This window comes from Seriola lalandi, unplaced genomic scaffold (genome assembly GCF_002814215.2).
Source record: "Seriola lalandi dorsalis isolate HSWRI2012SDOR001 ecotype SW California unplaced genomic scaffold, Sedor1 jcf7180002054168, whole genome shotgun sequence".
Classification (NCBI taxonomy): Eukaryota; Metazoa; Chordata; class Actinopteri; order Carangiformes; family Carangidae; genus Seriola; species Seriola lalandi.
The window spans coordinates 109,345-125,064 of NW_019524721.1; the positions used below are offsets into that span (position 1 = coordinate 109,345).

At 37.9% G+C, this 15,720-nt stretch overlaps 1 protein-coding gene across 1 annotated transcript in view; it reads left to right on the plus strand.

Annotated features, from left to right (window-relative positions):
• The window catches only part of LOC111653169 (macrophage mannose receptor 1-like), a 19,010-nt gene extending 4,109 nt beyond the window's left edge, over window positions 1-14,901 (plus strand). The window contains exons 6-33 of the mRNA XM_087173304.1: window positions 998-1,135; window positions 1,280-1,459; window positions 1,984-2,138; window positions 2,722-2,835; window positions 3,313-3,428; window positions 3,598-3,746; window positions 3,839-4,038; window positions 4,594-4,715; window positions 5,065-5,137; window positions 5,235-5,388; window positions 5,596-5,634; window positions 6,327-6,487; window positions 6,591-6,652; window positions 7,595-7,695; window positions 8,095-8,237; window positions 8,525-8,630; window positions 9,133-9,260; window positions 9,378-9,422; window positions 9,536-9,577; window positions 9,677-9,724; window positions 10,212-10,314; window positions 10,756-10,988; window positions 12,363-12,528; window positions 12,830-12,997; window positions 13,080-13,196; window positions 13,513-13,671; window positions 14,237-14,266; window positions 14,356-14,901. Of these exons, the coding sequence (XP_087029430.1) occupies window positions 998-1,135; window positions 1,280-1,459; window positions 1,984-2,138; window positions 2,722-2,835; window positions 3,313-3,428; window positions 3,598-3,746; window positions 3,839-4,038; window positions 4,594-4,715; window positions 5,065-5,137; window positions 5,235-5,388; window positions 5,596-5,634; window positions 6,327-6,487; window positions 6,591-6,652; window positions 7,595-7,695; window positions 8,095-8,237; window positions 8,525-8,630; window positions 9,133-9,260; window positions 9,378-9,422; window positions 9,536-9,577; window positions 9,677-9,724; window positions 10,212-10,314; window positions 10,756-10,988; window positions 12,363-12,528; window positions 12,830-12,997; window positions 13,080-13,196; window positions 13,513-13,671; window positions 14,237-14,266; window positions 14,356-14,606 (3,503 nt within the window). The 3' untranslated portion in view covers window positions 14,607-14,901. The remainder of the gene's footprint in view (window positions 1-997; window positions 1,136-1,279; window positions 1,460-1,983; window positions 2,139-2,721; window positions 2,836-3,312; window positions 3,429-3,597; window positions 3,747-3,838; window positions 4,039-4,593; window positions 4,716-5,064; window positions 5,138-5,234; window positions 5,389-5,595; window positions 5,635-6,326; window positions 6,488-6,590; window positions 6,653-7,594; window positions 7,696-8,094; window positions 8,238-8,524; window positions 8,631-9,132; window positions 9,261-9,377; window positions 9,423-9,535; window positions 9,578-9,676; window positions 9,725-10,211; window positions 10,315-10,755; window positions 10,989-12,362; window positions 12,529-12,829; window positions 12,998-13,079; window positions 13,197-13,512; window positions 13,672-14,236; window positions 14,267-14,355) is intronic.
• The last annotated feature ends 819 nt before the right edge of the window (window positions 14,902-15,720 follow it).

Here is a 15,720-nt window from a genome sequence, read left to right on the forward strand (position 1 = left end):
TAACTTACCTTCAAAACAAGTATTTGCTCTCCGGACCTTCTCCACCGTGTGTGTAAGGACTGTTCATGCACAGTTTACACTGCTGATTGGCTGTTACCGTGGCTCTGCTTGTAACCAATCAGATGGTGCTGTGGGTGGGACAATGCTGGCGACAGAGTAGTGACAGCAGACAGAGAGGCGCGGCTGCATCAGAGCCAAAATAACCCAGTTTTAAATTGATCTCTTATCGGCTGTCGAATTTTAAAAAAGGCCGATGCCGATATGCGTCAAAATGCTGAATATCGGCGGCGATAATCGGCCCGGCCGATAATCGGTCGATCCCTAAAAAAAAGTGAAAAGTATAACCTCACCAAGTTTGTCCCCTGACTTGAATCTTACTTGAACCTGACTATCAGCAAAAGCCCTTCAGCAAAGAGCAGCGGGAAAGAATCATCTGTGAAGAATGGCAGAACATCTCTGAATAGAGTCCAGCAAGATTGGTATCATCCATGCCCAGGAGGATCAAATCTGTCATGAAAAATAAAGGCCCACATACAAAATATTAACAAAATAAAAGAGAGGATCTCACTAATGAAAGACGGGTGTACAGACTTATATGGACCTTTCATTATAGTCAAACACTTCTGTTTCAAATTAATTGGCTTCATTCTTCTTGGGATTTGGCTAAAAACAAATTGTATCTAATGGACAAGATTTGTAATTACTTGACCTTTTAGTGATTGTGACCAGGTTTTTGTGTCTGATTCTTTTGGTTCTACTTTTCCTATTTCTACTTCTTTTTATTGTTGTTTTGACTGTCGACATGCGTTGATATACATCAGTAACTTTGCTATTTATATTGCAATTCTTTTTTAGGCCTGCAAGTGCTGAATTTACACAGTAGTGATGTAATTCGATAGCATTAGAATTTGTTTAAATGTTAGAAGTAAAATGAATGTAAAGTTGAAATAGTGGAGTCTAGGCTATTGTGTCAAGTTTAACCATTGTCTTGTTTTAGGACATCCACTTGCTAATCCAGGAGAAAACTGTGCAATTATTGATGGTGCTGTACAGTACTCCTGGCAAAGTTCAGTATGCACCAGAAAACTGGGCTACATCTGCAACAGTGATGGAACTTTGGCTCCTCCCACTGAAGGTAAAGAAAAGACCTGTTCTACTCTAGTAGAGCTGTACTCCCTGTACTGTAGTTAGTGTGTTAATATTTTGTCTTCAGTTAATTTCATATATCTGTCACTCAGCCCTTATATGAATTTCTTCTTTCTTTCTTTCTCCTGACCAGCTGTTGAGACAGGCTTTTGTTCAAGCCCTTGGATTCCCTACAATGGTCACTGCTTCCACCTTAATCGCACTCAGAAAACATGGTCCGATGCTCAGAAAGCATGTCGCAAGGAAGGAGGGGACTTAGTCAGCATCCACAATGTGGAGGACCAAAGCTTTGTTATCTCTCAACTTGGATATGGTATGTGGAGACAATAAAATATAGTGTAGCTTGAAAGAAGCCTTTACAACAAACAATACACCTTTGAGTCTGAAGGGCTTTCCTGTGGTGCCATCCTGTGGCAAACCAAAACATAACCTGCCCCTCTATTTGTTATTTACACATATGCTAGTGACTAATTTAGAGGTCTTTTAAACATACAATCTGATCAGTCATGAACTGCTATTTGATATCTGTTGGGCTGACAAAGATCCTTATGGATCTCGTTTTGGTATCAATTAAGTTACTTTATGATGATCTAAATATCTGCCAACATACATGACCTTTGCTGTGTGTATAGCGCCTCTGTTCTAATTTCCTTGTTATGTAGAGCCTTACAACCAGTTAGAGTTACAACAGTAATTGTAAATGTTGCACACAGACCTATGGCCAAACAACGAGAGTCTACAGCTGACACACAGTCGGCGCTAATGAACAAGCGCTCCACAAGAAATTGTAGGACAGATGGTTTATTAATACTTTTTTTTTTCTGTCCCTGTCTGCAGCATCCACTGATGAGCTTTGGATTGGACTGAATGACAGGAAGACAGAGGGGCTGTTTGATTGGACTGACCACTGTACTGTCAGCTTTACCAGCTGGGAGTTTGGGAAACCTTCTGTGTTCACAGATCAAGAAAACTGTGTTCTCATCAAGGGAGAGGTAAGGTGCATCATGTGGGTATAATGCACAATAGCTTCTTGTAAAAGTATCATTATTTGTCCAGTAATAAAAACGGCTTCGGTCACCAAAATGGGAAAATGTGTAGCTATGAATCACACCTTGGTTCTTACTATGTGGCAACAATCTGGGGCTGGCCCTTTCCTGTTTCAAAACGATAACGCCCTGTGTACAAGGCAAGATCAAAAAGTGTCAACTGGCATCAACTGAATTAGAGTGCCAGACATGAGTCAAGTCTTAGCTACTAACATCAGTGGTCGACCTCGCTAATGGTATTGTGGCTGAATGGGAACAAATCCCTGCAGCCAAGAAGAGTGACAGCTGGCATACTAGTATTGTAGTACCCATGGTTTTGGAATGAGATACTCAATGACCACAAACGTGTAACATCTGGATCCACATATTTCTGGCCATACAATCTCCTGTACATGCTTATATCTATGATAATAAATTTGAACAGATTGCAGACTATGGGGGTTTTGTCTGATGACAAACTGTACATTGCGGTTTGTCAGTACATGCAGTTTCCACACAGATTAACAATTTATGGCATTTCTTCTTGCAGAATGGGAACTGGGCCGACCGCGTGTGTGGGGAGAAACATGGCTTCATTTGTATGAAGACAAGTGCCACCGAACCTTCTGGAGATGAAGTGGAGCAGAATGCAGGTTGCAAAATTGTGTGTGAACTTTACTTTTTCTTATTTATTAAAATATGTCTGTGGTTGATAACATTCTCATTCTTAGTTCTTTTATATTGCATCTTAGGCAACTTATGATATTTGGTATCTTTCCCAAACATACCTATTACTTGGCATGCTGTTTAAAAAGGGACACAATTTCAACAAATTATAAATTCAGAGGCCAGGTTGAGAGAAATACGCAGTGAAGAATATTATATAATATATTGATATTTATATATTATATATATATATATATATGTTACAAACAATTACAAGCTGGACAGTGAAAGCCAGCTATCTCAGCATGTTAAGAAATACTGAATCAACAATATCAATAAGCAGCCCTGTCTAATCCCTGAAGATACAGTATGTTATGCCGTTTTACTTTTTGCTACCCCCTATAATGATGAAACATACTAAAAATATGACAAAAAACGAATGAAGTTTCCCCACAATTGTTTTCCGACAATCCAGGGTTGGAAAAGACATGGCTCCTACTGCTACTTTGTAGGAACAGAGACAAAGACGTTTGATGAAGCAAAAGACGGCTGCAAGAGCTTAGACTCCTACTTGGCAGATGTTTCAACTGGGTAAAAGCATTCGTATTGACTCCAAACATTCTGAACAGACTAAACATGAGCATGCTAGATTTTGGAGGTTCAGATACAACTCAAATTAAAAAAATAAATGCACTTTTATGACTGTACATTATTCACCGATATGAGAAATGTGTCATTTTATTTGTCTAAATATTTCCAGGGTGGACAATGCATTCCTAGTCAGCCTGGTAGGCTTGAGACCAGAGAAGTACTTCTGGCTAGGACTCTCAAACCAGAAAAACATTGATCAATTTGTGTGGACCAACACAGACTCAGTGAGGTTTACTCACTGGAACGCTGAAATGCCAGGTACAGAAAAAGAACTGAACTTCCTTTTATAAGATACGTTTAAATGTGGCTTCACCATCGACAATTGACGTTTTCTCCCTTGACAACATAAGGTCACCGACAAGGCTGTGTTGCCATGACAACTGGGTTTTTTGCTGGCCTCTGGGATGTACTGCCCTGCGACAATAAGGAGAAATACATTTGCAAACACCTGGCAGAGGGGGCAGTTTTAACTCCTGCCCCACCAACTGTCCCCACAACAAAATGTGCAGATGGCTGGACTCTAGTGTCGTCAAGAAAGTACTGCTATAAGGTAAGATCCAACGCAGCTTAACACAAGTGAAACACGTACACCTGCTACACATTAAAAAAAAAACACCCATAACTCGCATATCACCTCAGGGGAGACAAACCTCATAGTTTGCAAATCTCTGGTTTGCCAAATATTCACCAATTCCAGCTTCCCAAATGTAAATTTTGGTTGGTTTCTTGCATCTTTCATGCGAGTATACTGAATATCTCTTGTATTTGAACAGCTGGTCGGACAAAAATAAGAAGATAAGAGGAAATTGTGACGGGCATTTTTCACGCTTAATTGAAGGATCGAAGAAATAATCTTCAAATTAATTGATAATAAAAACAGTTGCTACTTACATCCATAAAAATGAAGAAAATGGATCACACAACCTAACAAACAACAAACACAATCAGAATTGCAACTATGCAACCAACCAAAATCTAAAAAAATATCCTCTATTCTATAGTACATAGTTGTGTCTTTGGAGGCATTCCTTTAAATTATGCATGGAGGTTAAAGAGACAGTACCAAACCTTTAATCACAGTCAGATTTCTTGCCTTGTGTTTAAGTCGTTTTTGGAGACATCTTTAAACAAGAGGACCTGGTATGAGGCCAGAGATTACTGCATGGCCATTGGAGGAGACCTGCTCAGTATCCATAGCACTGATGATCTTAAAATGCCAATACACAGGTACAGTATAACCTGGTCTCATTGATTTAGAGCAGCATCAGACAAGATTTTCTGTAAAAAAATACACCCTTCTTTCCAGTCAAAATCACACATTAGCTGCATCAAAGCAGAGCATTCTCATTCTTTCTAGATGCTGTAGATTCATCCAGGTTGCCACAATAAATATTAGGTCATAAGTATGCTCATGTTAGTGTTTAGTGAATGGGAGATTATAAATTAAAGGACGCAACAAAATGTAAAGGTTGGTTGGTGTCCAAGAGAGCACTGCGACAGTGCTTCAACAGATAACTATGAAATGTATTTCTAACACAGGCTTCATTAATCATTAATACGAGTTTGCCCATTATAGCTATAGGACACTCTGGATTGGACTCAGTGCCCCTGACCCAATCACTGGTTACGTATGGAGCGATGGATCCCCAGTGAGTTGAACAGTTTTCTCTTTCTTCAGTGGTTGACTTTATGTGACTCAATTACATTGTCATTTCATGATTAATTATTATTTTATTTTGTTTACAGGTAAATTTCCAACACTGGGAGGATGGAGAGCCAAACAATAAAAATAATGTGGAATCTTGTGCTGAATTCAATCCATACAATCAGGAGCGGTCTGGGTCTTGGAACGATGTGCAGTGTGAGAAGTACAATGGATGGATTTGTCAGATCCTTGCAGGTAAAGAGTGATCATTTGGTTAATACGTTTTAAAGAAAAATATGTTATTATGTTGTAACATCTGTTGTTGAGTAAGTTGAGTGACCGTAAATTGGGTGTTTTCAGCAATGTCTTCTTCATGTATTCAGATGTACACAATTTCAATGACAAGGTACCAACTAACTCCTCAATACTATATCTTTTTATCTCCTTTCTATGTCCTTACAGGAAAGACTCCAAACCCGCCACCAGACCCCATCACTCCTGGTATGTGGGCTACTATGTACAAGTATGAGACCACTGAGAAATACAGCATTTTTACATGACTTTTGAAGTAAAGAATTCTCCTACATCATGCAGATACAATCTGAGCAATAAATGCCCTGTGCTCTTTTTGGCCCACCCAAAAGAAAATGTATATATTGTGATTGTTGGTTTCATTACAGCACCCTGTGTCCCTTGTGTTGTGTAGTGTCTTCTCTGCCTATGATAAAATATTGACATATTACTGCTCTATGCAAGATTTGCTCAGTTGTATTGGAATACAGTCCCTCATCTATGTAAACTGCTACCACAAAGGTATCCAGTTAAATGAATGAAAACTAGGGATGCATAACAAAACCTAAAAAAAAAAGAAAGTATAATTCCTTCTTTATGCTTTCAAATTTTTTTCAAAGGGGAACATAGGACAAGTGATTTACAGAGCAGATATATGTGCTATAGCAGACGAAAATGCAATTTAGTTTCAAGTGGAATTCAAGTATGATGACTTGGTGACACTCCCATGCTGCAGCTGTTACATCTTTGTGGGGTGGGCCTTATTTGATTTTTAGCAGTGCACATCTGCTGCATGTCTTTAAATTAAAGCAGCTATCAGACACCAAGCTGAGAGCAACTGAAAATAAATCTGACATTACATGTATACTGAAGCTCTACTACATGTTTCTAACATGTTAAAGACAACAAGACCTCAGATGGGTGGTTGGAATGGAATGGGATTCAGTATTATATTAATGAAAAGTGGATGGCCATGGAAGATGCTCGCAACTTCTGCCACCAGAGGCATGGGGACTTGGTGACTATCAACAGTGAAGCTGAAAATGGATTTTTATGGAAACAGGTGAGCAGTGACATAAATACCGCATTATTTACATGGCATTTAAATACGGAAATAACTGAAATGTATGGGTGGTTTTACCATATTCTTCTGTCTCTGTGTGCAGATATCCAGGACTTACGGGTCTTACTGGATTGGCATGACTGTAGATCTTGATGGAACCTATGAGTGAGTATGAATTAAAACAAATAAAAAAAAGTCTGAAAGAAAAAATTCAATATTTCCCAGGAATTAAGGGTAGTGAGCATCTGCATTCATATAGTGATATTAGAATTAAATTATAACTCATAAGCCTCTATACAGCTTTATATCTAGTAAGTCTATCTAAGTATCAAATTCATAGGACATTTCTGTGAATTCTTTGTTGAATTTTAAAATATGTACTGGTGCAAGTTTGGCCTGATAGAGATCCAAACTGTTGCATTCTTGTGTTCATTGGAAATATTGTAGTAATCTAATGTCTTTGACAGAAACGTACAGTATACGGTTGTTGCTGTTACAGTATTAATATTTTAGGACTTACTTATACACAAATAGTTGGTGGTAGTACAGTGGTGTTACAGAGTGGAGCTCTTTCCGACACACACTATCTTTAGCAAGTGCTAATGACAGCATGTAGGGAGAACACAGGCTAACAACAGTCCAGTTTAATTTAGGCCTAACATCAAGTTACTAACAGACTTTAAATGAATTAGTTACAGCCAATAAGACGTACCAGCAGCTAAGATGAGTAGCTGCAACCAAATGTTTTCTACACTGCTTTGCTAATGATTATTAGCGTTGGAGCTTAGTGAATCTGTGTATCTTTTGAACTTCACTGTCACAGCTCCAATGACTATTGCACTTGCCAATTTTCAATGGCTTATGCAGTGGGACAATATGAAAAGCCAATTGAACCGAGCTGGTCATCTGACCCACTTAGAGCTCAGCCAGCGGTCCACAGCAGGACAGTGCCTCAGCAAAGTCAGTGGGCTGCCGCTGTTAAATTTACAGTATATAGTGGAAACACTGCAGCCTTTAGGCTTGAGGCAGTATGTCACTTTGCTAATTATATTTTCAGAGTGAGTTCTTTTGGTTAAAAAATTTAAATTTTGCTTGTATTGCATTAAGGTGGATGGATGGTTCTCAAGCAGAATTTGAAAGGTGGGATGAAGGTCAGCCTAATTTCAATACTTTTGATGAGAACTGTGCTGTCATGGAGCATGAGACTGGTGAGTAAATTACAATATGATTTACCTTCATTGACATACATGCAAATGATAAATTTAACATAGCACTAAACCTGTAATCCTTAATATTTCAGTACTGGTTTATTTCTCGACACTCACGCTCATTAAGCCACTCCTTTGTCAAAAATACAAGAAAGATAAAATTACATGCATATATTTTTTCCTGTGAATCCACCCATGCTTAGGTAGGCATCTGAATCTAGCCATTTAAAAAAAAAAAACAACAACAACTACTAAACAGCAGAGAAGAACACTGAATTTAAGAGGCATTAGAGGAAAAATGCTGACCATACACAGAATCAGAAATGGGGTTTGATTCTGTGAAAATCTTACTGTTGATTATCGTGTGTGTTGATTTTAATATCTTGGATTTTTTCACAGGATTCTGGCATGATTATAATTGTGGGTTCGAGCACAAGTCCATTTGTAAACGTAGTGGCTCACCACCTGCCAACACCACTGTAGCACCCACAGTGCCCCCCAAAGGTGGCTGCGTACTCCCCTGGAAAAAAATGAACTCCAAGGTCAGAGGTCATTTTCAACCTTTATAAATAAGTTGTGTTAAAGTATGAGAATAAAACCGATTCAAAGACAGAATGGAAATCTCAAAGCTTGCAATGACATGGGCTTTTGATTTGACAACACTTTTAATGTTGATCCTTTAAAGGTACAATGGTATTTGGAGATGTCACATTAAGCTGTTTTGTTATGTGAAATTTGGACACATGTACTGTACTTATAAGTACAATGTTTGTGTGGATGTATTTGGTATATTTCAGGAATTGTAAATTAACTAATTTCTTTTCGTTAGTGTTACATCATCGTTACCAACCAGAAATTAACATGGGATGGAGCGAGGAAACAATGTCAAACAATGAATGGAAACTTGGCCTCTATTCCCTCAAGAGATGTTCAAGGTTTGTTTCACTTTTTTTTTCTCCAATAAAATATAGACCAATCTTTGTAACTGCTCCTGTTTAGGGAGCATTGTCAGGTCCACTTTACACTGGTAAGAAAAAGTATGTGAATGAACTAGTTTTCTTCATTAATGGGTGCTGCCATGCCACAGACACTGTATTCCATGGAACCATGCACTATGTTTTACACATGGTAGACTCATGAACAGAGATATTAAACAGCTCAAATGACTCCTTTAAACCTTCAGCTTTTACTCTGACCTTATTTTTTAGGCCATTGAGCATCTGAATTGTGTCTTTGAAATCATCTTAGCTTATCTTACTACTTGTAAGTGAGACAACTGATTTAAATGTTTCTTTTGTTATCCAGTTTATAATAGACAAACTTGTTAAAAACAGGTGCACCTCTAAGACTCGCTGTGACAGCACAGTGTATTGTGTTTCAGGTAAAATTGGAGGGAAATTAACTTCCATGCAAATAAATAATTGTTCAAATTTTCAGCATTTTTGGTGACTCAAATGGCTGACACACCTACTACAGACCTGTGGATTGGCTTTCATAGTTTCCATGGTCATCAATTTTACTGGAGTGATGGGCGACCAAAGTCATATGTCAACTTGGCTTTAAATGTAAGTGGATACAATCTGAATTAGGTTTTTACAATGTGAAGCAAGTGGATTGTGCGTGTGTGTCTGTGTGTAAAAATGTGACACTTTTTTCTCCACTGCCTGTTTTCTCAATTTTAGAGATTGGTCTATGATAACGTATTTCATCCACCCCACAGGATTTTGGTAACGTTTAAATTTAACTTTTCTTAAGGCATAACTGTATACAACAGTGTAATATGCATCATGTAGACAGAATCTATGTAAATTCACTATTGTGAATTGGGTTTACATTGCAGGATCTCGATCATCTCGGAGATTTTAACACACCATTTTTTCATGTGAGTGCAAAGCCACATATTTTTACATGACTTTTTTTTCATGAAAATTACCGTACACTTTTTGAATTTGTGTTTGTAATCTCTTGGTTTACATTGCAGGACTTCCCGCATTTTCGAAGATTTGAATCTCTCTTTTCTCATGACACAGTAAGAAGTTTGCCCCTTATTTTTTCATGACTTGGAGAGAAATTACATTTCAACTCTGTTATCAGACAACCACATTTTTTATTACACTGTAACAAGTCAGAATCTTGAAAACTAAAAAAAAAAAAAAAAAATTGTGACTGAGGCCCCTCAGTGTTCCAATGCAATGAGGAGAATAAAGCAAATACTGAACATCTCTACTGTATTTCTTCAGATTGTTTTCTGTAATCAGATTACATTTGCAGACCGTCAGTACCAGATTGATAATGGTCTATTCATGAATGAAACATCCATAATGGCAAAGTTTCTATAAAGGGGCTTGCAACCATTTTCAACTATTTCTTGATTTTACATGGGAAAAATACATGGCTAGGCCTTCAATAAACTATTACATACTAGCAGTAATAAATGTATTATGATGCTGTCGTAATTACATTGGATCCTAACACGGTATTCTCTTTTCCCCACCGTTTTATCTGTGCCTCCCCAGAACAAATGTGCTGTGATCAATACCAATCCACTCCTTGGTATTGGTAAATGGATACCTCAGTCCTGCAATGACACCAATGGATTTGTCTGTCTTCAAAAGGCTGGTGAGCCCAGCCATGATGTAATAGATGTGCTACTGCATCTGCCACCAACCAACTACACTTAGGGCCAAATCAGTGCCTCTCGCTTGCTCCCTCTCTTCCTCTCAAGAAAAGGAAAAATCACCTATAATTTATCTAAGATGATGCATAAATATGAATAACAATCAACAAGTACTTTACAAAGTCAGTGTGACATTTTCAGAATTTAAATTTAGGCTTTATTCTACCTGTAAGAGCACAATTGCACAACAGCAGTTGATAATTTGCAAAGTGACTCTTCAGTATTGTATTCAATATTTCCCAGCTATTAGGTGAGTGAGCAACTGCATTCATATAGGGATGTTAGAATTGAATGATAACTAGCTAGCTAGATTACCTCTATACAGCAGCTACAACAGCTCTAAGTGTAAAAACTAAATTTGTTTCCATTCTCCCCCTAAACAGACCCATCTCTCCCAGACTCCCCTGAACCAACAGTTACTACCGACTATGCCAAAATAATGAATGACTCCATCAAGGCTGTGACTCAACCAATGACCTGGGATGGAGCCAAAAAGCACTGTGAAGATGATGATGCCAAACTGGCTAGCCTGCGAAATGAGTGGTCACAGGTCTATGTTGAGTGGCTGGCTCTGAGTCTGAACACTTCTCTGTGGATTGGAATAAACAAAATGCAGGTAAAATCTCTATCACAGCTAATGAGTGTTTATAACTACTGACCACTGCAAAAATTCATAACAAAAGGATTATTACTGATTGAAGGAGAAAATGGCATTTTGAGATCATGAAAATGCATTTGTCCATGACAAGTAATTAAACCTCCTCATGAACATTAGTGGTGTGATCCATGGGTACCAACTATTACGGTGGGGAAAAACATCTCAAAACCTTTCAACAGTGTTGGAGAGAAGCTGATTGCACTTCTTGGATACACAGAGTTTGATCATTTCCCAATGTGCTCAGGGAAAGCACGTCATCAATTTATCAAACAACCAAAGCAGGCCCCACTAGTTGCCTAACACAACTTGAAAATGTGTGTTGCCTGTTTTTGTGCACCCGTTCACCAGAGCAGAGTCTGCAAATCACTTGCCTGCAATCATGCACATGACGTGGCTGCTGTCACAAATAATGTCATCAGGATGCTAGAGGCAAGCTTTCAGTAAAATATGGCTTTTTTTGAGTGATTGTATTCCCGTAATGAGCAGCACCTCCTTGTGGTACAGTTAAAAAGTTACTGTCTAAAGGACTGCTCCATGCCTTCATGTAAGAAACGCTTAACACACACACACGCACACACAAAACTTCCAGTATCCAGTTCTATCCATCCTTACATTTTGCCAGTATATGGATAAATCTGTTGCTCGAGTTTGAGAATTTTACTATCCTTAGCCACGCAGATTAAGCATACATTTGAACATTGTTAGAAATGTGTAGGGGTTTTGTTTTGTTGTTACAGAATAGACTTTTAAAGCACACATACACATGAATGACACTGCACTGATCTGGTAAAAATTTCCTATTTTCTCCATATTATATTTTTCACACACAGACACACATATACATATATATAACACTTATAACACTTGTGAAGGAGCGGGAATGTCAGCAATCTTTTTTTTTCAAAGCCTTTATTAGATAGCAGAAATGGAGACAGGCAGGAAATGGAGGGAGAGAGCAGGGGAAAGACACGCAGCAAATAGTCCAACTGGCCGGGAGTCAAACTGACAACTCGCTGCTCAGGGCATTTGAGCCCATGTGGTATGCACCTTCACCATTTGGCTATCAGGTTGCCCCATCAGCACAAAGTTTGATGACAATCCATTGACAATGTTGAAACATTTCAGTAAAACCCGAAAATAACAGCCTCATGGTTGCACTAGAGGAAATCTATACCAAACAACATGGCAATCTGACCAATGCTTAATATGATATTTCAGACTGAGACTTCCATCCATTCAGCCATGCAGTATTGCCTTAAAAAGCACTAAGATGTTCTTGAAAAAATAAAGAACAACTAAGCTAAATGCACTCTGATCAATCTTTGCTTTCAGACCAGTGGTTATTTCAGATATATTGATGGCTGGCGCATGAAATTGACTTCCTGGGGTCACAATGAACCAAGCCCGGACCGACCATGTGTCTTTGTAGACACTGATGGAAAATGGAAGACTGCTTACTGCAATCAGACTATGAACAGTGTTTGTATGAAGTCAACAGGTATGACTGATAACAGTCTAATGTTAAATTTAAATAAATGAACTCGTAAGTCATCCTTAAAGCCAACATGTTTCAACTTAGAATTTATTTCCCTGTAAACATTAGGATACCTCCTGTGGTTTTGAAGACACTTAACATTTTTATCATTGCTCAGAAATGTACATTACATGAATTTTACCCTTTTACCTTTTATGCTTTTCTATGTGACCAAATTATCTTTCAAAGTAATGCGAAAAAAAAATTGTAAATGTCTATTTCAATGGAAAGGATTTTAATCAATTACTCCCTCTCTCATTCACAGATGTGCCACCAACAGAGTCAAGTCTTTTTCCAGGAGTTTGCCCTGACGACCCAGATTCATTAAAAATAGGCGAGAAATATTTCTGGATACCATTTAAGGGTTACTGTTACATATTTTTCACAGATGAAAAAGAGTGGGCATCTGCAGCTGCTAGCTGTGCAAGACATGGTAAGAATTTTCTTGTGAAAGATATTTTTAGTAATAAAATGCCTGTAGCTTTCACTAAGGACTACTGTTTTGTTTTGTGAAGGTGGATCACTAGCCAGCATTGAAGACCCGTCTGAGCAAGAATTCATTCAAAATAACGCAAAGATATATAAAGACAGCCACACCTCTTTCTGGATCGGCTTGTATAAAACTCACAAAGGTACCTTCACATTGACTGCTCTAATATGAAAAGAAATATTCAGCTACAGGTAAAAGACTATACAAAAAGAAAAACTACGCTTGGTGGAAAACTAAGGAGGAAAAAATATATACATATAAGGTCATTTTGGGGAAAAATGCTATGGTTTTAAATTGTGTTTTTCAATCTTCAATTTCTTTTAATAGTTCACAAAGTATGGGAACTTCTTTTAGGTTACAGCACAAACATATGAGGAGAATTCTTTGCATTAAAAAAATAAAAATTAATTTGGTATTAAAAGAAACTGCACAAGAAAAAACAATCCATGTGTCTCCAGGGGACTGGTTGTGGTTGGACAACACAGTCAAGGACTACACTAACTGGGATGAAGGTCAACCTACTTTTCAAAACCATGGAGCGATTAGTGCTTCAGATGGGACATGGAAGACAGGTGCACAGTGGTATGATAGACCATACATCTGCAAAACACCCAAAGGTAAAATAATTCTTATGTAGACTGAGCTTGAATTGTAATTATGTTTTTGTTTTTTTTGTTTTTTTTTTTTAAATCATGCCAAGATCAGACAACACAATATATCTGACTTTTGAGCTGACTGTGCCACATTAGACAATCACAGACTTTTCTGTCTTACAATAAGCATATACTGTAATTGATCGGTAAGGTGCCAGTGACAACTTCACTGTTCCATCTGGAACAGTTGCTCGTTACTTTGCAAATGAATGTAGAGTTAATTAAGGTTATAGGTTCACTGACATTAAATAAAACATCACAAGTCGTCCTTGCAGATGTGAACATAAAAGACTTATGTTCTTATTGGCTAACATCCCAGACCATTGTAGAAGTTGTCAGATTGGATGACATCATTGTCTAAACGTAATGAGGTTTCCCAGATGCTGTGTTGCTTCCACAATGACACATGGAGAAACAAGCAATTGTCACATCCAATGCTCCCATCTTTTGCTCCCATCTGTGTAGCTGGAAGCTGAATATTGTGTAATTTTAGTGTAGTATTGTGAACATTTTCCTTCTTTCTCTATAGTATTTCTACCAGTGCCATCCCCATCAGCCAGTAAGTAGCACATTTTATCTAATTCATTTCACTCAAAATTGTGACAAGTTCTTTTGGCTGATCATCACCTACCTTTTCAAACTGTACAGGAGTTGGGATTAATCCTAATCACAGAGGCCACATCATTTTGGCAGTTGTACTGGTCACTGCTGTGATTGCCGTGGGGGGAGTGATTGCCTTCTTCCTCTACAAGAAGTCTATTCGTCGCCTAACCATCCCTGGCACATTAAACACCTTTGACAACCCACTGTTCTTCAGCAATGAGCAGTCCCCACCTGATACGGTTGACAGTGGTATGAAGGCAGAGGACGTGAACCATGAGCCTGTTATAACTGTATGATTTAATTAAAAAAATGCATGACTGATGATGAAGAAAAGTTTCAACAGACTTGGCAATGAGCGGCTAAATTGGTTAAAGCAATATATTTTGTAGGATGTGTTATTTGGACTGAAATTATTTTTAATCACATATGTTGTAATTACTAAGAATGAAGTGGTTGACTACTGGGAAGAATTCAATATACTTTTTTATTTTATTTTATTACAACTGTTAGGATAGTGCTGTGAATTTTTATCTTTGCTACATGTCGTATGAAAGGTTGCAATGTCTAGTTAACAATAAACACTTACAATTATTACTGCATTTCATCCTGCTTAAAGTTACATTATGCATAGCTTTATCTAGCTGGAACTTTCCTTTTTCAGTGTTTTTAACAGTTATATTCAGCGGGTCTGTTTGATTTGGGGGAGGGGACCTCTGTGGATAATTTGGCTCCCGGTAAAAACCTCTTGAACGAATGACCTGGGAGAAGCTTACGGTAATGGTGGTAAAAACAACAACTCCTATGATCCCACGTTATTTCATGACGTCACCCAATGCTGTCTTTTGTTATTGTTTTGATTGAGAGACCCCATGTGGCAGAAGTTACATACTGTGCATTTTATAGAAAAAGAAAAATCATGACAAATTAGTTTCTCTCCCTAAATTGCCACAAAAGTGGGCATTCAGACTGATACACACCATAGATGTTTACCATAGATGATTGTTAATATCACATTCAGACAAGACACATTATTCAGTTTTCACAAAATTGGCAATAGGAGTATTTGCAAAAGACCAAAAACTCTTAAGAGGAAACCTTCTGGCCAAAGTGTGCTGAACCACACAGAAAGGTTTAATAACAATGCACTAAGGATTACCAAACTCTCAATTTGCATCTGAAGTTGCCCATTTGATTTGTCTTCTAAGCATTTGTACTAACATCTCATTGATTTTGGGTCTTTTACTCACCATCAGCGTTTTTACAGCTCACTTCTCAAATTCACAGAAGCCACTTCCTCTTTGAATAATGCATTATTTTGAAGAGGACACACATCAATTTGGTCCAAATGACTAATTCATAATGAACCCCACTGACAAACGCAGTACAGAAACCAAAGTTGTAAACATCAAA